Raw genomic sequence first — 16,476 nt, 5'->3', positions numbered from 1 at the left:
AAGCATCAGACAGGTCAAATGATGACAACTATTTGGGAATCAGGTTTTACAGGAGCTATAGTTCCATTCAGCTTCTTCTGGTAGTTGCCAGGCTGCATAGGGAACATGGACCTTCTTTATTCCCAGGCTACTGCAGAGCTAGGATTATGGAGAATGGGACCAAGGCAAATTATAATGCCACAAAGTTTCCTGTCCTTATTTAGACTCAGCTATTTTTCTTGAATAATATTTCCTAGATTGTTGCAGTCTTTGGTTCATTTCTAGAATTTCCTAGAGGAATTATAAGTATTCCCCAATGTACATGGAGAATCTCAAAAATGTTTTATAGTTTTCATGTAAAATGCTTTTATTTGATCTTCAATCTTTTTAAAGATAGGAATTTATGGCTTAGAAAACTTGTAACTCCCTTGATCCATCAATTGTCTTAGAATTATTACATTGATCCTTTCTTAGGAAATTAGGTTCTGTACAAAGGGTTATGAAGATGTTGACTCCCAATAATGTTTGCTTGTTTCTTCATTTCTTCTATGGAGGAAAAAAGTCTTCAAAATCCTTATGCTAATAGTGATATATGCTACAACATAGATGAACTTTTAAACATTATGTGAAGTGAAAGAAGCCAGACACAAAAAGCCACATATTGGAAGATTCCATCTATACAAAATGTCTGGATAGGCAAATCTTGAAAGGGAGCAGATTCTGTCACCCCAAATTATGTCTCTTTGACATAAGGATTATTTTGAGTAAAGGCAAGCAAATCCCAGCAGATTCAAGAAAAGCTCTTTATCCATTCCCTTCAATTGCCTAAATTTACATTGGAAACCAGGCCTGTATCAGGAAGAGAAGTATTACCAGAAATACCTTTTACCTAAGAAATTATTTTTTAAAGATTTTATTTATTTATTTTAGAGAAAGACAGAGTGGAAGGAGGGTCAGAGGGAGAGAATCTCAAGCAGACTCTGTGCTGAGCATGGAGTCTGATGTGGGGCTAAGCTCATGACCCTGAGACCATGACCTGAGCCAAAACCAAGAGTTGGACACAACCAACTGAGCCATCCAAGCATCTCCCTTTTTACCTAAGAACTTTATCTGCATAACAGAACAACCTTTGTTTTCCACACATCTCCTCTAGCCTTCCTGTGAAAGGCCTTCCTCCCTTTGTGTCCCAGACCCCCACCCCTTTCCTTAGCTCAGGATGTTATATAAGCTTCAATTATCTAGCTGCTTTATGGGTCTCATATTTTTATGGGGCTCTCATAAATATGAAATTAAATTTGTTTTTCTCCGGTTAATCTGTCTTATGATCATTTAATTATTAGAAAGCCAAATAACCTAGAAGGGAAGTAGGATAAATTTTTCTGCCCCTACAGTCTATATAGAGTATAGATTAGTAGTTGCCTAGAGTTGGCAGAGATGGGGAAGGATCACAGATAAAGGGTACAGGGTCCCTTTATGAAGTTATGAAAATGTTCTAAAATTGATTTTAGTGATAGCTGCACAATTTTGTCTATATTGTAACAACCATTGCACTAAATAAGAGAATTATATGGTATGTGAATTATATCTCATTAAAGTTATTACAAAAATATTAATAGCAGGTGATTTAAATACTTCACACTCAACAACTGATAGAACTAGACAGAACATCAACAAGAATATAGAAGAGCTGAACATCATTATTAACCAACTAGACTCAACAGATATATATAGACCATTCAATCCAACAACAGCAGAATACACGTTCTTCTCAATTGCACATGGGATATTCTGGAGTATCTACTATCTGTTAGTCCAGAAAACAAGTCTTAATAAATTTTTAAAATCCAGATCATAGAATGTAACTTTCAGAGAACGTTTGGAACATGGGTCAGATTTGGTTATAAGGCTACTTTGGGAATGAAGCCAGAACACAGTTCTTATTAGTACAACTATCAAAATAGTAATCCTTTATAATTAAAACATTTACTGAGTATTGCTTGAATCAAAGCACTAGATAACAGAAGTAGAGAATTTAAGCATAATGTGAAATTATGTATGATAGTGATTTAAAAATTATTTTCCAAAATGATGAATTCTTCTGTGTAAGACAAATTTTTAACAAATCATTTTTTTTATACAAGCAAATACCTTTAAGAATGGAGACTTAACAAACTGAGGGTTCTAGAGGGTAGGGGGGTGGGGGGATGTGTTAGCCTGGTGATGAGTATTAAAGAGGGCACATACTGAATGGAGCACTGGGTGTTATATGCAAACAATGAATCATGGAACACTACATCAAAAACTAATGATGTAATATATGGTGATTAACATAACATAATATAAAATATTTAAAGAAAAAAAAGAATGGGGACTTAAGGTACAATCTTTCCCTTTTCATTTAAGATTAAATTATGATAACCAGCAATGTCATAATATGTCTAAAAACTGTTGCAGAAAACTCAATTCACCTGAGTTTAACAAAAGCATAGATAAGTTATAGGAACACATTAAAATAGATATTTATGTTAAAATCTTCACGTTATACTAGTATTTGCAAAAAGGAACTGAGGCAATTACTATTTAATAATTTGATTTATAATGAGAAATTCAAAGTTTTAAACATGGGCAAATGGGCAACATAAATGCATTTATAAAGCCTGTTCTTAAAGTCCAAGTTATAACACAATAAAGAAAACAAATATGAACCAAACAACACATGTAAAACAAAATATCCACCCTTACAATATAGTCTATTATAATCAATTTTTAAAGTTCCTTTACCTTTATTGTCTGTCTGCTTGTATGATATCGTTGATCAGATACTTGCTGTTGCTGAAGGAGTTTTTCATTGATTTCTTTATATTCTTTGACAGACAATTCTGCTGTTTTTTTGGCATTCTGAAGTACACTGTTTTGTTGTTGTAAGGATACAATACGTTCTCGTAATAAAATAATATTGCTACTTGATTTCTGGGCAGTTATATTTTTCCACTTTTCTCTGTTAACTATAAAAATAATATTTATAATATATTTTTAAAACCACAGTAAATTAAAAAGATATTGTTAATTTCATATATATCCTTACCTCTGGTAGGAACTGTTGTATGTGAACTCTTTTGTATATTACCATTCTTCTTTTGAAAAGTTGGTCTTTTGGCATTCTTGTAATGAAAATAATTCTAAATTTGAAGGTTTTATAAAAATTAGATTATTACTCAATAATGACTTCAAGTGAATGAACATAATAAATAATATTATTTCTTTACCTAAAAATATATTTATCTACGCAGACTAAAAAAAATTTAAACAATAAAATTCTATAACTAATACCAAGAACTCATAAATGAATATAATATGTGATTAAAGCTGAACTAGAAAAAAAAGAAGTTGACCTAGCAGGCACAACATACAAATACAAAATCAACCCCAAAGTGGCAGAAATTTAACCTTTGGCCAGTTTAAAAATCTAGGAGGAAATATAATAAAAGCAATAAAAATAAGAATATTTAATAACTTATGACTCTATATATCATTATATATACATACATATATATACGTATATATGTATATGTATACATTATATACATATATACTGAAAAATACTGAAAATATATAAAGCAGTATATGGTTTCAATAAGTCCTGATATTACTTCATTCCTCAAAATATTTTTGAAATACCTCATTTGAACTTTAGAACCAGTATATAAGATATATTTTTAAAAAATGTTTCTTTCATTGCTTTATGAGGATTCAAGTGCCAGTCATGTACTAAGCACTATAAAAATGTCCCAAACAAAACTACCAAATTACCAAGATTAGTCACCAGACTTGGTATCAAATTAAATGGACCTAAAATAAAAAAGAATGGGCTTCCATTTCCAGGATTATTTCTGACTAGATACTCAGAAAAATTCTTTTTTTTTTTTTTTTTTTAAGATTTTATGTGTTTAGAGAGAGAAAGAGAGCATGCACACATAAGTGGGGGGGGGGGACAGGCAGAGGAAGAGAGAGAGAGAGTCTTAAGCAGACTCTGAGCTGAGTGTGGAACCTGAGGCGGGGCTTGATCTCATCATCATGAGATCACTACTTGAGTTGAAACCAACAGTGATGCTCAACTGACTGAGCCACTCAGATGCCCCCATAGAAATTCAGGAAAATCTTAAACATTGAAATCAGCACACTTAAAGTTTTTTTTTTTTTTAACATGGCAAAACATTAAAGGCAATTCTGATGCCACAAATGAGGTGGAGCACGAATCCAGAGACACACGTGACCAACAAAGTGGCCAACAAAATACAGGACAATGGATCATCTCCTCTGAACTTGAAATTCCATGTATATAGCAATACAGAACATAAAAGCAAGGAAAGATGGCCTAGGCCCCTAACTCAAGATGAGAAATTTGAGGTTACAAATCTAGGATATAGTGTTTGTCAACAGTTTGTCTCTCTCTCTCTCTCTTTTTTTTTGCTGAGTAGTATTACATAGAATGAATATATCACAGTTTAACCATTCAGCTATTGAAGGGAATTCTGGTTGTTGCCAGTTTTCAGCTATTAGAAACAAAGTTGTTATGACCATTCATGTACAGGTTTTTGGGTAAACATAAATTTCCATTTCTCTGGGATAAGTGTCCAAGAGGCAAATAGTTGGGTTGTATGATAATAGTTCCTTTTTTCTTTTTAAAGATTTTATTTATTTATTTGTCAGAGAGAGAGAGAGCACAAGTAGGTGGAACAGCAGGAAAAGGGAGAAGCAGGCTCCCCATGGAGCAAGGAGCCCAATGCAGTACATGATCCCAGGATCCCAGGATCATGACCTGAGCGAAAGCAAATGCTTAACCAACTGAGCCACTCAGGTGTCCCATTTTTTTTTTGTTTTTAAGAGTTTATTTATTTATTTGTCAGAGAGAGAGAATAAGCAGTGGGGAGGGGCAGAGGGAGAGAGAGAGAGAAGCAGACTCCCCGCTGAGCACAAAGCCTGACATGGGACTCAACCCCAGGACCCCAGGATCATGACCTGAGCCAAAAGTAGATGCTTAAACAACTGAGCCACCCACCCTCCCCTTCCTTTCTTTTTTTTTTTTTTTAAAGAAATTGCCAACTGTTTCCCAGAGTGCTATACCACTTTATATTCACACTAGCACTGTATGTATGTGAGATCCAATCTCTCTGCATCCTTGTCAGCATTTGGTGTTGTCATTACTTTCAGTTTTACTGTTCCAAAGATGTGTATCTCATCAGGGTCTTCATCTGCATTTCCCTAATGGTTAGTGATGTTGGAAATCTTTATGTGTGTTTATCTGCTTTCCATTTATCCTTCTCAGTGAAATGTTTGTTCATGTTTTTTACTCCATTTTCTAACTAGATTACTTTGAATTTCTATTGTTGAGTTTTGACAAAATATATATTCAAAATATGAGTCCTTTGTCACATATATGGTTTGTAATACTTCCTCCAGTTTATAGCATATCTTTCTATCCTCAAAAGAGGGACTTTCACAGACCAAAATGTCTTAATTTTAATTAAGTCTAATTTATTGATATTTTCTTTTAGGGATCATGCTCTTGGTAACATATCTAAAAACTAATAAGCTTATTATCACCTGTTTTTTTTTTTGGCTAAGATATAAATACCTTAAGATTTATATTTAGGAAAATAATATCTATTTCCATTTTCAACTATACAAAAGTTTGTACCAAATTGGTACTTAAAAATTATTTAATTGGTACTTAAAAATTATTTAATTATTTAAAAACTATTAAAAAGTTGAGTATTTCCACTGTATATTTCAAAGAAAAACATTTTCTAAGGATTCAAATTAAATCACTGGCCATGAAATTTAAGTTATGAAGCATAAAATTAAAAACATAGCTTATAATTAAGCAACACTGTGTCATATACCTTTGGGGTCTTGCCATCTGTATTTGAATATATTCGTACCATTTCTTTTCCTTGCATTTGGCTGTCTTCTGTTTGGTCACTTTCTTTCTGGTCTCTTCCATCTTCTATAGGACTTATTTTCTGGGATGTTTCTACAATAATTGTTCCTAAATCTGCAGAGGTCTGTGCTTCAGAATCACTGCTTTTGAAAAAAATGGGGGAACATAAAATCCAGGAAGAAGAGTTGTTAAATGTACCTCGTTTAAGTTCAAGACCAAATACTATTATAGCACATATTGCATGTAAGCTATAAGTTTAATTTGAGCATTTCCTGGTTTTCTATGTTAGGACAATTAGTGTAAACATGTTGTACAGTCTCTTATTTCTGTGGATTCCATACATGGCCTCTAACTTCTTAAGATGAATAAATAAGTACAAGTAGGACTTCTTTAACCTGATGCGGCATCTACATTGGTGACTGAAATTTGAATGTCATTTAAATGGAGACCCATTATTGCAGTAAAATTAGCAGACTCAGCAAGCAAGCACTGGCCTGGGACTTGAGTGCTGGCTATATGGCTCTTTTAGTTACTTACTGTCTCTGGACCATGTTTCTCCATCTGATAAATATTATATTATATCAGTGGGTCCTGATTTTTCTCACAATTATTTCACAACCAAATATCCTCTTTATTATAATTCCCTTACATACGCCATATTTGAAAAGTGTGTCTATCAAAGAAAAAGAGTATGCCTATTGAAAAATAGTTCAATGTCATAGTTACTTGTCACCCAAATGAAAAGAAACTACATGTTAAAAAAAATGTTTTCCAAAATTGTAAAATCTCATCAAGAAATTAGAATATCGAGTATCAAATGCCTAGTAGTACCACTTCCGTAGTACTTCTACTGAGTGTTAACTCAGGAAGCACGTGTTTTAACAATGCCAGGGGTAGAGCACTTAAGACTTCTGAGCCAGGACAGAAAGTTTTAATATTTCCAACAGAAAAGTTGTCCCTGGGCGCCTGGGTGGCTCAGTCGTTAAGCGTCTGCCTTCGGCTCAGGTCATGATCCTGGGGTCCTGGGATAGAGCCCCACATTGGGCTCCCTGCTCGGCGGGAAGCCTGCTTCTCTCTCCCACTCTCCCTGCTTGTGTTCCTGCTCTAGCTATCTCTCTCTCTGTCAAATAAATAAATAAAATCTTTAAAAAAAAAAAAAAAGAAAAGTTGTCCCTTAGTCTGGGACAATCTCTGAGTCTCTGAGGCTTTCACCCACTGATCCCAGTTCCATCTCTTATGTCCATTCACCATTCAATAAAACTCCTGGTAAGTACCAATTATATGCCAGGCACTTTTCCAGGCACAAAGGACAAAGTAGTAAGTGAATAAAGGAGATAAAAATCCCTGCCCTTATGTAGCTGTCATCCTAATGGGGTGGGTTCAGATAACAAGAAAAATAAGAAAAATCTATATTATGTTAACAGTTGGTGCTAATGGAAGGAAAATAAAAGTGTTGAGGTTGAGTAGAACATACAAATAAGTCCAATTCCTTTTCCATATGGATGATCTCTTAACTATTTGGATATGATCATTTGATGCTTGAAACATCTCAAGAAAAACATCCCTAGCTTATTCAAATATTCCTATTATGTGTGTTTTTGAGATGCTTTTCTACCCTGGTCACTCTTGAATATGCTCCACCTTAACTTAATGGAGCATTATGTCCAGAATTCAATTTCATATTCCAAGTATACTATGTGAATTACTTAGTTGAACTCCTGGTAGATGCAGACTAAAATAATGCAAGCTTTTCTGACATGTATATTGTACTGTAGACTCATACGAGATTTAATTAAAACCTCCTACAATATTTTTATGTATACTCTTGCAAAGTCCTATATTTTTCCCATTGTATCATTGAGCAATTGGCATTTTCCAGCTAAGTAACGCACCCTGTAGTCTTCCGCATAACTCTATCTTCCCAATCTACTGCTATCCTTGGGGATTTTTATTCAATTTTGTAAAGTATTTTCTATACCTTTCAATGTCATGTTATTCACAGATTTGATAAACATGCTTTGCTGAAATTCTGCTTTTCTTTTTCAAGTTCTTATTAATAACTCTTCCTGATGATCACCCATCACTGAATGGGCATTGATAAAAGTTATTTATATATCAGGACCCACAGAATGCAGGCTGCGCCAGTGGCCTGGCCCATATCAGAAATCTGAATTAAGTCTGCTGCCCTTATGGTAAATACCTCACCATCAAGGAAACCTAATATACACCAATCACAATCCTCCAACACAGCTTTAGCTAACTCACCTTACCCTAGAGAACAGGACATACTGGCCTTACCAAAAAATCACTGACCTCCTAGCTAACCATGCCCTGTTTTCTGCAGTGCTTTTTCTTCTTCTTCTTTTTTTAAATCATGTATTTATTTGAGGGAGAAGCAGGCTCCCCACTAAGCAGGGAGCCTGACATAGGACTAGATCCCAGGACTCCAAGATCATGACTTGAGCTGAAGGCAGACCTTAACCAACTGAGCCACCCAGGCGCCCCTGCACTACTTCTATAAAACTCCCTCTTGCCCAAAATCCTTAGGAAGAGTGTGCCACATCTTGCTAGGCACTGTACTCCCCCAATCCATGGACTGTTTTGCCTTGAATAAAGGACTTCAAACTTGTTACTAAATTGTATTATTTTTGTCATTTGACAGCATGTTTTTATAATGCTGTTCAACTATGAGAAATAAACATTCGTAAGTATATAAATAAATATTAATAAGCAGATAATTATATCATATAGTATTTTATATATATACCTATAAAGGACAAAGTTCTTATTTCTCAGTATTCAAGTAAATTTTCTTATATTTCAGACTATGAAAAGCTAAAAGAAATAGAATGTTGTAAAGTCCTAAAGCTCCACTGTGGGATTTCTAATTGTTTGAGAATTTTTTGTAGCTGAGTGATTCCTGAGCATGTTCTGTCAGGCAGGAAATGTAACACTTAATCCTCACAGTGTAAAACCGAATTTTACCGCTAAGCAACTTAAATGACAATCTTATGTTTTAAGAGATACTGTGATACATCTCCCAAAATATGTGACCATCTGCACATGCACTAATATGATGAAATTAGAACTGACTGTGTTACTTAGCTTTCATGTATTTATTCATATATACATACTCACACATGAGTAAACCCCACCACTTCTATTATGAAGAGTGTGGTAGTATCACTGGCTGAGATATAATTAGTAGCTGAAACTAGAATTTCCTTGAAGACATAGATAAATACTTAGTGGATTTTAAGTTGAGGAGGATTTTCTCTAATGGCTTTTGAGAACAAGGAAGAAAACCTTAGAAGAAGGAAAAAGGAAATGGAAATGCAGATTTGGTCCTTCTTCACCTTCATCAATTTGTATTTAAGCTGTTGTTGTTTGTTTGTTTTAATTTTATTTATTTGTAGAGAGAGAGAGAGCACAAGCAGGGGGAGTGGCAGAAAGAGGGAGGAAAAGAAGCGGACTCCCAGCTGAGCAAGGAGACCCATGCAGGACTTGATCTCAGGACCCCAGGATCATGACCTGAGCTGAAGGCAGACACTTAACTGACTGAGCCACCCAGGTGCCCTGTTTTTAAGTTTTTATTACCTGCCTGAAGACAAGGGGCTTGACCCAATGATCATTTAAAACAGTGGTTCCCAAACTAGTCTACATATTGGAATCAGTTGGAGAGCTTCAAAAAACAGTGAAACTTGTATCCCACCACAGAAGTTTTGATTTAATTGTTCTGAGGTGTGGTCTGTGTAAAGCCGCTTTTAGGCACCCAACTCGAACAATGGAAAGCTGAATAAGGTAGAAGGGCCCACAGTGACCCCCGGCTGAATACAAACAGGCCTATTAGGCGACCCACCTCTAAATATCCATATAAGCCCTAGCTGACCAATGGATGACTTACACCCAGACACAGTATCAAAAAAGTTAAATTCCATATGCTCCCATACTTCCTCACCTCCCCCCTTTAACTACGGCCCCCCACCGACTGCCTCCTGCCAGATAGTCTCTCCGCGGTCCTGCCTGCAGCTCCCTCGCGATGTATCCAATCAATTTCTCTCAGGTGAATTCTTTCACCACTAGTGTCACTGGCTCCACATTTGGTGGCCCCCATCCAATCGGGAGATCCCACAGTCTGAGCTTTGGAATTTTTATAAAATCAAGGTAATTCTAACAGAGGCAAATAAGTTTGAGAATGACACAGAGAAGTATAACAGCTAGTCCTAAGGACTCCCTTGACAATATGAAAGAATAGAAATTATATTCAGAAGAAAAATTAGGATCCATATCTAATCTAAATTCTACCCTCTGCCACACCCACTTATCTCCAACTCCCTGTCTCTGACCCTTCAGAAGATCTTTTGGATATCTGGGACCCTTGTTTAAACCTCCCCACCTCTCTGCAAATCTCTACAAAACCTTAAATGTGGTTCTAAAAGCAATTTAAAGCTCACCTATCTTTACCAATCCTCAGACCTCACCTATTCAATCTCAAACTGCTTGTAGATATCAGGTCCCTGGAAAAAGAATTGCCCTGCACTTAAGAAAAAAAGGAAAAATTTAAATTACCCTGGACCTCTAATAATAGGCAAATATGCCTCCAAAACTCCATCTTGGACAAAACTTATTTTTTTCTATGCCTTTGTGATATAAGTTTTCTTGCCCCCATCTTTTGTAGGACCTAAGAGACATTCTTTAAAATGCAAACTTTGGGGAGAAGTTTCTCATCAAAAAAGAAAAGAGGGGTGGATATTTGGAAAATTGGGCAAATGAAAAACTAAAGATCCAAGGGGTACCTAAAACAAAAGTTATTAAGGCTGACATGACTCCTATTGCTCCCCTCTATCATTCTTTACCTGAATGCCCACATTTTACTAAATCTCTGTCTGAATTGCCTTTCCAGTCTGAAGAGATTATTACCTTTTAAAATAACCAGTTGAGACTGGGGGCAATGCTCCTCAGCTATCTTTCACTCCTTGGTCAAAGGATGAACTAAGGGCCATAGTTAAAGAATTTCTTAAACTAAGGAAGGATCCTCAAAAGTTTTTGTAAGTGGATTACCTCCTGAGATTAGTGGATAGATTAAAAAGGCAGAAAATTAGATGGAAAGCTACCAGTCTGACTAAACTTGTGAACAAAGCTGGTATGTAGTGCCTGGTAGGATTTTTGTTTTGTTTTGCTTTTTGGTTTTTTTTTTTTTTTTTTTTTTAAGGGCTTCTCCTAAGCTAAATGTACCCAAAGGGAAAAAAAACATTCAACATAGTTGGATGGTTGTGACAGTTCTTTGATATCATTTAGCAACAACCCAATTCTCAGAGGAACTGAAAACAGCCATTCTTGCTTTACACATCTAGTCTTCACAGGACCATAGGTGTGGCTCCAGAAACAATTCAAGGTCCACCAATCCTTTTTACTACCTTCTCTATGGAATCAAAAGGCTTGTAAATATTGGCCTTAGGAAACCAAAGTTCTTCTTGGAGGAACTTGCGTTTTGAGCCCTGTGCTTTTGAGACGTAAATGTTCTACAGACTTCAAGGAGGTAATTCTTATCAGAAGGAGAACAAAAGGGGGAAAGCTCATTTGAAACTTAGGCAAATGAAAAACCACGTGTCTTCTCCACAGATATTAGTAAAAACAAAGAAACAAAAAGCTTTAGCCATCTGAACAGATAAACTTAACTCATTCCCACTGTTCTTTTACTAGTAAATTCTACATTATCATACCTGTCCCACAGCTAAAATTTTAAGGTCTCTGTATGTCTGTATATGTATGTTGGAGATATGTGATATTTTTCTGCCTCCGGATGGTATTACCAAAATTAATTTGTGAAAGAACTCTACTTAACTGACATAAAGAAAATTAAACATATACATAAATTGAATTCTCAGAAATGTAACAAAAATGGACCCAAATGTTTTTCAAGTTCACATGACCTGGGATAATCTTTGGTAAATAAAAACTAGTTTAAGTTCATTGGTTTAATTAAAACTCTAATATATTAGAATTACCAACAATGACTATATAATGCAGATATACAACTTTTATTCTTCCTGGGTTTACTAGTCAAATAACTTCATGTTGTATCTCTTACAAAATTTGTCAGCAAGAAAAATAACTTGGGATGATGGCTGGCTGTGTCTAATGTCTCATGAAGTTTTCATGGATAGTCTAAACGTCATTGCTGGAAGTGAGTGATTCAGACAGCTGTTAGTGGGGTAAGAGCTTTTAGGTAAACTTTTTAACGGAAATTATATTTTATAGTATGTATACTTAAAAAATAGTTTCCCAAATACCTTTGGTAAGTTGAAACTTTAAAGTTTTGCTAGGTTAAATTCAGTGGTGGGGAACTCACTGAATATCTAGATCATTTCCAAATAAGATAAAATAATTACTGAACATAGGTTTATCTACTTTCAGCTTCATATTACACAGGAATTAAAGAATTATTTGGATCTGTTAGTAAACATGTCTTGTACCATACTGAAAGACTGCACTATTTTTAAAAGAGGGCAGCATATGTTTCTAGAAATTATGGAATACATTTATAAAATTTAGCAATCTAAAGAATGATGGTATAACACAGAGTTCACAACTGCTTACTTAGTTTTCACTAGAAATTAAGGTTTCTAAGGGTTAAGAATTCTAATTAGTAAATGTAACTAAAACTACTAGAAATAACAAGAAAATCATCTCTGAATGCAAGAAAAGTAGGATGTGTGTTTTCAGTAAAATAGAAATGCATTTTGTTGAAGGAAAAGAAAGTAAATATGTCCCAAAGTAAAACTGGTTAATTAAAAATGGGAAAGAGGAAAAACAGGACAAAATCAGAAACTTGTAGAAAGTTTGTGGAAAGGAATCTTTAGAAAGGAACTTAATGCATGGTCAGGACTGGCTAGATTGGAATTAATTTCATTGAGTGAATTTTAATATCAAAAGTAAGCTGCTACAACTTTATAGTTTGATTTTGTCTCTGGTAAAAGTACAACATTTTCTTGACTATTGGTGTATTCTTTTTTTTTTTTTTTTTTTTTTATTTTTTTTTTTTTTTTAAAGATTTTATTTATTTATTTGCGAGAGAGAGAATGAGAGACAGAGAGCATGAGAGGGAGGAGGGTCAGAGGGAGAAGCAGGCTCCCTGCCTAGCAGGGAGCCCGATGCGGGACTCGATCCCGGGACTCCAGGATCGTGACCTGAGCCGAAGGCAGTCGCTTAACCAACTGAGCCACCCAGGCGCCCGACTATTGGTGTATTCTTGATAAGAGACTATGACAGGTTCTTCTTTACCTTTTAAACTAATGTACCCTGAAAGCAAAGATTTTGTGTTTTTTATCAAAATAATCCCGTGCTTCATTATTTTTATAATCAGGTTTTTTATTACTTAACCAAACGGTCCTTTCGATATAAAAACGGCTAAGTTTTGCTGAGCACTGTGTAAACTTCTGTATTTGCCTGTGAAGTCTTTGTAACGTTGGTTAAATGGATAACTAAGTATTATCTCACAGTGAACTATGATCCTATTTAGTCAAGTGTCCAAAACCTTTCGCTATTTTTTACAAACTTCCCAAAATCAAATTCTAAATGAAGTCTTTTTGACCTGGAAGAAATTCTGAGATATTACAGAGGATCCCTGGAACATCTCAAAAGAGTTATTAACCTAATTAGGTTGATTTAAGTTTGAACCTAATTAAGGTTCATTAAGTTACATGAGAAATGTCAAAAAAGTGATGCCAAACCTATTTGATATTTTTGTAGATATATGTATTAATTTTTTTTTTTAAAGATTTTATTTATTTGAGAGAGAGAGAGCACATGAAAGGGGGGAGGGTCAGAGGGAGAAGCAGGCTCCCTGCTGAGCCGGGAGCCCGATGTGGGACTCGACCCCGGGACTCCAGGATCATGACCTGAGCCGAAGGCAGTCGCTTAACCAACTGAGCCACCCAGGCGCCCTAGATATATGTATTAATTTAACTGTTCTGGAATTTGCATGAAATTTCTTAAAATCTGGTTTGTCCTGGTATAATGTTATCACTTAAATTCTACTTATTATCTTGAAGTATGTATATCACAGAAATAACCAAATTTCCTTGTCAATTGCATTGTAATGAACTCTCACTAGATCTTTAACCATGGCCATTTTTAACTCCGTCATTTTACACAGTTTTTGTTTTACTTTGAAATTTTAATAGTTTTTTGGTTTTTTGTGGTTTTTTTTTTAGAGACCACAAGCTTGTGGAGGGGGGAGGGGCAGAGGAAGAAGGAGAGAGAATCTTAAGGGAGGCTCCATGCCCAGCAAGGAGCCTGATGTTATGACCCTTAGATCATGACCTGAGCTGAAATCAAGAGTTGAACACATAACCGACTGAGCCTCCCAGGCACCCCTACTCTGAAACTTTTGCAAAAATGTTTGGAAAACGCTTGATCTCCAAGAAGACTCATGGAAAATATTCTAAAATACAGTTTCTGATAACATTAAGATCATAAAACTGAGCTGGGTAAGAGTTTCCAGAACTAACAGAAAAACTGGATTCAAGCAGAACAAAAATTAATAACATGGGACTTAAGGAACTGATGAGAATGATTATAGTTTTTGTGACTTTATCATTAATATTTTTAATGTTTTGTTCTTCTAGATTTAAGAAACTCTTCTCTTATACCCAACTTTTACATCAACATGGATGGGACTGGAGGAGATTATGCTAAGTGAAATAAGTCAAGCAGAGAAAGTCAATTATCATATGGTTTCATTTATTTGTGAAACATATGGAATAGCATGGAGGACATTAGGAGAAGGAAGGGAAAAATGAAGGGGGGGAAATCGGAGGGAGAGACGAACCATGAGAGACTATGGACTCTTAAGAAACAAGCTGAGGGTTTTAGAGGGGAGGGGGGTGGGAGGATGGGTTAGCCCCGTGATGGGTATTAAGGAGGGCACGTACTTCTTGGAGCACTGGGTGTTATATGAAAACAATGAATCGTGGATCACTACATCAAAAACTAATGATGTATTGTATGGTGACTAACATAACAAAATAAAATTAAAAAAAAAAGAAAGAAAACTTTTCTTAAGCTAACAATGACTTACAACAATTTGGTAAAATGCACCTTTTGTAAACAAATGGAAACATTTGTGATCCCTCCAGAATTTGGAAACTCTTAGTAAATATTCTTACATTTTCATGGAAATCTTTTTTTTTTTTTTTTGCATAAATGCAACAAGAATCTGTTCTCTTATAACATGACAGAATTGGAAACATTGGGTATATTACAAAGGTTTTGACTGGAATGTCCTATTTGAGAGAAGCATGCACAGACTCAGATATGACCAGACAGCCTTCAGGAACTAAGATGACTTTATGAAGCCAATAAAACTTCTTGGGAAACAGCCTGGTACCCTGCTCACAGGGCTCCCAGCAGCCTTACCTGGTAAGGAAGGTCACTTCTTGGCAGGTGAAGAAACCTCAGGACATTTTGGGGACCTCAAGAATAGAGAAATTTACCCAAGTCTATAGCTATTGCAGGCAAGTCTGGGGGCAAATCCTTGGACTGGCATCTTGGAGGCTTTAAAAAGTTCAATCTGAAACTCCTTATGAAAAATTCCAGTAAAACAGATTTAAGAAGAGTCTATATGGTCAACCATTATTCTTTGCTGGACTTATGTAAATAATCAGGCCAAGTTTATTGAAATTAGGCTTATTTTATAAATTAGTCTTAATTTGGCTACCTTTAGTGGAAATTAGGGTGCTTTGAAAAGAATAATTATGTTTCAGTAACACACCTTTGTGGATATTAGATTTTAGTTCTGATTAATTGCCTTGAGGGTTTGTTGTTTGTCTATAAACTGTACTGAATCCTGAATTCTCCTGGTTTCCTCAAATATCTGGCTATGACTCTCCAAACTAAGTTTATACTTTTGACTTGGAATCACTGAGATCTAAAGCTGCCTTTTCTCCAGAAGTCCTGCAAACTGAAGCTAGGTCACTTGATATAAACATCAGAGAAACCACCACAACAGCTCATGTTTAGATAATCTTCATGCCTGTTGCTGTGTGGGCCACTCAGAAAGTTTACCTAAACAACCAATGACATCATCAGACTCATTCAAACTGCAAAAGATGCTTCAGCCCCTCCCTCTAGAAATGTCTTCTTTCTATTGGCTGCCCTCAGGACTCAGACTGGGTTTATAATCTGCTCTAATCATTAACCTTTGTTTTTATTTTGCTTCCATAGGAATGCCTTTTTAAATGCCTGATTTCTCAACAAAATAGGTCTAGTTTTGGGAGCCCACCTGCAAGACCCACCTCCCGAAATAACACACAACTGTTTAACTAAACTGACCTATCCTCAGGGCAGAGACTGGTTCCTTGAGATCCAGAGCAATCTATCAGCTTAGCTTCTGGACTATGAAACTTCTTGGGGAAATTTCAAACGTGGGATTACAGGGGAACAGAATTTGCCACCCCAAAATATGTCTCTTTGGCATAAGAATTATTTTTAAGAAACTGCAAACATAGGACAAGTTCTGAAAGTCAAGTAGAAGTTACCTTTTTGTAAGAGAC

General features: G+C 35.5%; 1 protein-coding gene across 2 annotated transcripts in view; it reads right to left on the bottom strand.

The window, feature by feature from the left end:
• Positions 1-16,476, bottom strand: part of CNTLN (centlein) — a 306,857-nt gene that overhangs the window by 66,535 nt on the left and 223,846 nt on the right. The window contains exons 16-18 of one of the 2 annotated variants that reach the window (XM_044920332.1): positions 5,883-6,063; positions 3,065-3,158; positions 2,761-2,984 (exon numbers count right to left, since the gene is read on the bottom strand). In XM_044920332.1, the coding sequence (XP_044776267.1) occupies positions 2,761-2,984; positions 3,065-3,158; positions 5,883-6,063 (499 nt within the window). The remainder of the gene's footprint in view (positions 1-2,760; positions 2,985-3,064; positions 3,159-5,882; positions 6,064-16,476) is intronic. The other variant, XM_044920333.1, reaches the window with a different exon arrangement.

Source organism: Neomonachus schauinslandi, chromosome 13 (genome assembly GCF_002201575.2).
Source record: "Neomonachus schauinslandi chromosome 13, ASM220157v2, whole genome shotgun sequence".
Taxonomy (NCBI): domain Eukaryota; kingdom Metazoa; phylum Chordata; class Mammalia; order Carnivora; family Phocidae; genus Neomonachus; species Neomonachus schauinslandi.
The sequence above is the reverse complement of the archived record's forward strand: the minus strand, read 5'-3'. Positions and strand labels throughout refer to the sequence as shown.